Source organism: Orycteropus afer, unplaced genomic scaffold (assembly GCF_000298275.1).
Source record: "Orycteropus afer afer isolate SDZICR_OR568_19922 unplaced genomic scaffold, OryAfe1.0 scaffold00547, whole genome shotgun sequence".
Lineage (NCBI taxonomy): Eukaryota > Metazoa > Chordata > Mammalia > Tubulidentata > Orycteropodidae > Orycteropus > Orycteropus afer.
The window spans coordinates 471,166-476,537 of record NW_006922134.1 but is presented as its reverse complement, the minus strand read 5'-3'; the positions used below and the strand labels follow the sequence as shown (position 1 = coordinate 476,537).

Here is a 5,372-nt window from a genome sequence, read left to right as displayed (position 1 = left end):
CCAACCTTCCTTCCGAGGAGTGGCTGGTGGGTTTGAACCGCCAGCCTTTTGGTTAGCAGTCAAGTGTCTTAGCCACTATGCTACCAGAGCTCCCCGGTAACTATATAGAGATAGGAATTTTATGTCAGAATTGATATATATAGAAGTATACAAAGAACCTCAAGGAAATCAAATCAAATTCTACAAAAACAAATATATGGGTTTGTCTGTAAATCATTTAAGGGACTGGAAAATGCTGTCAACAAGATAACAAACTTGCTATCCGCTTTTATGAAATGGTACAATAAATACTCTGCCTCTTCCTCCAATATCCTTGCTTCGCTTCTCTCAGGAGTCTGAACTTGTATTCTTGTTTAGAGAAGAGAGTGATAGGAAGAAGGCAGGTAGTGCTACCATGCATGAGACTGACAGTGTGTACATTTTATTGTATTCTTGTTTAGAGAAGAGAGTGATAGGAAGAAGGCAGGTAGTGCTACCATGCATGAGACTGACAGTGTGTACATTTTATATACTTTTAAAGCTGGAATGGAAATTAGAGATCATAGCAGTTCAAGCTTGGTTTTAGAAGAGGAAACTAGGCAACTGGAAGAAAAGGAAGCTCCAAAAGTTAAGTCACAGAATAGAAGTAGATGGGGTCAATGAAAATGTAACAAATAGAAGTAAATTATAAAACTACTTAAAGTAACCATTTTTTTTCTTCAGCTGGGAACAGCAGGTAAGCTCAAGTTTTTCTTGTTCAGAGAGGATTTCTAACAATTATCATTAGTAGTCAGTGGGTATTGTGGAAAGAACACTGGGCCAGATTTATAGAGATAAAGGGTCTAGTCCAATGTCTTTCTGCTTATTACCCAAGTCATCTCAGGCAAGACTTCACCCACCTCACTTTCTTAGAGTTTTGACCCTTTCTCTACTTTACTTTTTTTTTTTTAAAAAGACAAAACCATTCTTGCCTCTTCTATTTTAGATTACTTTACTGGGAGCAAGGGGGTGAGAAAAGCCATTATTTGCTCCAAGCAAGCAATCTACGTAAGTCAATTCCACAAACGTTCAAAATTTTAAACTACAGGATACCTTTGCTGTTTTTGTTAACTCATAATGACCCCACATGACAGAGCAGAACTGCCCCATAGGGTTTCCAAGGCTGTAATCTTCTAGGAAGCAGATAGTCACATTTTTCTCCTACAGAGAGGCTGGTGGGTTGGAAACGACGACGACCTTTGGTTTCACAGCCCGGTGCTTAACCACTGTGCCACCAAAACTTCCCACTCAAACCCAACCCAACCCACTGCCATAGAGTGCATTCCTACTCATAGTTATCCTGTAGGGCAGAATAGAACTGCCCCATAGGTGTTTCAAGGCTGTAAATCGTTATTGATTCAGACTGCTATGTCTTTCTCCCTCATCAGGAATGCTTAGTGCCTACTATACTGTAACTGACTCCACTCATTTCTTTACAAACTTTATCTCCTCTTCCCGAAGCTCAAATCTGATGCTAGCCAGAAGCCGCACACACCCCCAGAGCTATTTCATTCCATTGGTTGGCGGATTCTCCTGCAGTCTACACCCTTTAGATTTACTGTCAGGCCACCCGGTGTTTATTTGTCAGAGATGTTACACTGCGCATATATTAACTTTTTTTTTTTTTTAATAAAGCATAAGCTGTCAGGGTAGGAAATAATTTTAAAAATAATAATAACGTGCAATTAATAAATCTTTAGATTAAAAAATATTGTCTAGATTTCAAACTTAAAAGGTAACAAACTGTTTCTGTATCATTTGTCATCGTTCTCTAACAAACCAAAAAAAAATCAACATAATTTATTTCATATTTTGTATTCGGGTGCCCATGAAAACTTGCATAGGCAGAATCAGATAGACCTGGCATTCCCATTTCTAGAGGTGCATTTCGGCAGGACCCTTCCTGTGTGACACATGTAGTATCACAAGAGAAAGAGGTACTGGGATTCTTCGGCATACAGCATCAACGTATGCAGGGACCCAGGGTGATCTCTTGGGGAAGGAGGCAGGACCAACTACGTGGTGGTTTTAGGTGGGAAAATCACCGTTCATCCAGAGCCTGACACACCCCAGGAGAAAACGGATAAGTTGGTATGTCCGCCTGGCGCTGAGATGGCCCCGGGCGGGGAGGTAGGAAGGAGGACACTCCAGGCCCGGCTGAAGTCTCCCCAGGGCAGGCAGAAGGCCGAGAGGGGAGGCAGGGAGCCCCGCGGGCCAGGCCTGCGGTGTGAGGGGGGAGAAGGGCACGGCTTGAGTAGGACGCTCACCTCCCTTGCAGGGCGTACGGTGCTGGCTGTGTTGGGCTCGGTAGCCCTCAATGACTTCCCAAGAGCCGTCGTCGCGCCGAATGGGGAAGGAGAGGCTCAGCACATGGTTGCAAGGCTTGATGATTCGCAGGATGCCGCGCACCCTGTTCCGCTTCTGCTCCTCGCTCTCACGGGTCCTGAGGTCCTCCACCAGCTTGTCCTCAACGATGCTGGCGCCGCGGTCGAAGAAGCCCTCCACCATCTTGAAGAAGTTGGGGTCGTCCTCGTAGGCAGCTACCGCCTCGCTGTAATGTCGCCGAGCGGGCGGCGCGAGCCCGGGCTGCGGGGCGGTGGCGGACTGCCCGCGAGCCCAGCCTAGCAGGGCGGCTGAGTCGGCTGCAGCCGGGCTGAGGACGGCGGGCCCGGCCCGGGACAACAGCAGCGCTTCGCCCAGGCAGCGGTACATGGCGGCAGGCAGGGGCTCCGCGGAGGAGAGATGCGTGCGGGCGGAGAAGAGGTGCACTCGGAGACCGCGGACGCAGGGAGGAAGGGCCCGGCTGGGGCGGCCTTTTTAAGCCGCAGCTTCCTGCCTTGTTGGCTATGCCCTCCCCTCCCAGCGCTCGTCGCCTAACCGGGAGGACGGACTCTAGACCTTGGTCCAACCGCGCCAGTGAATGGGAGGGCGGGGGGCGCGCGCAGGGCGCGGCCCGGAGCGCGCCGCCCAGGCAGCACCGCCCCCGCTCCCTCCTCCCTCCCCCGCTCCCGCCGCGGGGGGCGAGTCCCTCGGAGGCGCAGGGGCCCCGGCGCGCATGCTCTAGTTCCTTGCCCGGCCGTGTGGGGGAGGGGCGCACTTCCTTCCCGTACCCCGCACTAGCGACTTCCTGTCCCTGTGCTCCGGTGTCAGGTCAGTGCGCGCCTGGGTTTCCACTTGGGAGGGGGCTAGCGCCTCTCTGGGGCGCTGGAGTCCAGGACTGGGGGCCGGGGCGGGGGAAATGTTGCGGTCTGGCGTCGAGCCCGGGGCGGTGAGTCATGGGTCTCCCTCCTTTCCGCCCGCGCGCCCTTGGGCGGGGCGGTCATCCCTGCTGCCTTTTCTCTGTCTTCGGGCGGCAACCCTGAAGGGCCGAGCGCAGGGCACCAGGATGGGCCGGGTAGGGAGACGGACCAGCGGCTGTGCAGGCCAGGCTGAAAGACTTGGCTTTATCCTCGGTGACCGGGAACAGCTTAAATCCGGAATTCGGTTCTTGAGAGTGCTTGCAGGAACCGGCAAGGAGAAGGTCTGGGAACCGGGGAATCCCTTCCCCCTTACGTTAACCACTTAAGCTTTTTGTTTTGCCTCACTCAAAACATTGTTGCGTTCTTTCTACCATTTACTGATCGCGTTTCCTTTTTTCAGAACTAAAACAGGGAAACTATAAAAATACAATAATATGACAAGAAATTCTTTCTAAGCTATATATGTATTCGTTAGATGGTCCAGAGTAGAATTTGTCAACTTTAAACTCTATGAGGGTTCAACTATGCCCTTCTGCATATTTGCTGAGAAAAGATAAAGTAACACACGCCTGTGGGTAAGTTGATTTTAGGTGCCTTCTAGTGGATTCCAACTCATAGCGACCCTATGTACAGCAGAAGGAGACACTGTCTGGTCTTGCGGCATCCTCAGTTTGTTGTATTTGAGCCCACTGTTGCAGCCATTGTGTCAATTCGTCTTGTTGAAGGTCTTCCTCTTTTTCATGCCCCTCTCCTTTACCGAGCACAATACCCTTCCCCAGGGTCTGATCCCTCCTAATAACATGTCCAAAGTATCTGAAACAAAGTCTCACTATCCACTATCTTTGCTTTAAAGGAGCATTCTGGCAGTACTTCTTCCAAGAGACATTTGTTCTTTCCGGCAGTCCAAGAATTCTCTGCTAACATCATAAATTCAAAGGCATCCATTCTTCCTCATTCATTTATTTCTCATTCATTCATTCCTTATTCATTGTCCAGCTTTTGCATGCATATGAGGCGATTGAAACTACCAGGGTTGAGTCAGGCACACCTTAGTCCTCAAAGTGACATCCTTGCTCTTTAACACTTTCAAGAGGTCTTTTGCAGCAGATTGTCCCAATGTAATATGTTCTTTGATTTCTTGACTGCTGCTTCCATAGGTGTTTATTGTGGATCTAAGTAAAATGAAATCCTTGACAACTTCAGTCTTTTCTCTGTTTATCATGATATTGCTTATTGATGCCGTTATAAGGATTGGTCCATTTGAAGGTAAGTTAGGTGCTTGTAAAAGTCTAATAACTCAGTCATTAAGCAAGTTGCCAAATGCCACATTACTTAGCTGCCCGAGTGTATTTTGGTGGTTGTAATCTGGTATTTTTTGACCTGCAAAGTTGCTGTACTTCCTGCCATGTTCACTTTATTCATTTATTAGAATATGGGAAAGAGGTTCTTAATTCTCACAGTATTCTGTAAAGTGTAAGGTGACAACATGGGTGAATTACATTCATCTATATCAAGGTATGGGGGGCTCTGGTAGCATAGTGCCTAAGGCACTTGACTGCTAACCAGAAGACTGGCGATTCAATCCCAGCAGCCACTCCTCAGAAGGAAGATGGGGCAATCTACTTCAGTAGTGATACCGCCTTGGAAACCCAAGGAGGGGTCGCTATGAGTCGGATCTGACTCCACGGCACATAACAACAACAACATATCGAGGTATGAGTCAGGGCTGACTTGACGGCACATAACAACAACAACAACATATCAAGGTAAAGGCTCTTCGGCTGTGTAGTGGTTAAGGCATTTGCTTGCTAACTGGAAGGTCGTCAGTTCAAGCCCACCAGGTGCTGGTGGGAGAAATATAGGGCAGTCTGCTTGGGTGAAGATTTACAGCTTTGGAACCCTATGAGGTAGTCTGTCCTGTAGGGTCATGATGAGTTAGAATCAACTCGATGGCAGTGGGTTTGGGTTTGGTTTATACCCGTGTGCTCTCAAGACAATGATTATCCTTCCTTACAGATGTACCTATGAAGCCTCGAGTTGCAATATTGAGAGATTCTATGGGCAAAATATTGAATGATGCAGGAAACATCAAGAGAAGATGGCAGGAATACACAG

At 48.4% G+C, this 5,372-nt stretch overlaps 1 protein-coding gene across 1 annotated transcript in view; it reads right to left on the bottom strand.

The window, feature by feature from the left end:
• GLUD1 (glutamate dehydrogenase 1) overlaps positions 1 to 2,730 on the bottom strand; it is a 50,714-nt gene extending 47,984 nt beyond the window's left edge. The window contains exon 1 of the mRNA XM_007955918.2: positions 2,286 to 2,730. Coding sequence (XP_007954109.1) covers positions 2,286 to 2,730 — 445 coding nt within the window. The remainder of the gene's footprint in view (positions 1 to 2,285) is intronic.
• Between the last annotated feature and the right edge of the window lie 2,642 nt (positions 2,731 to 5,372).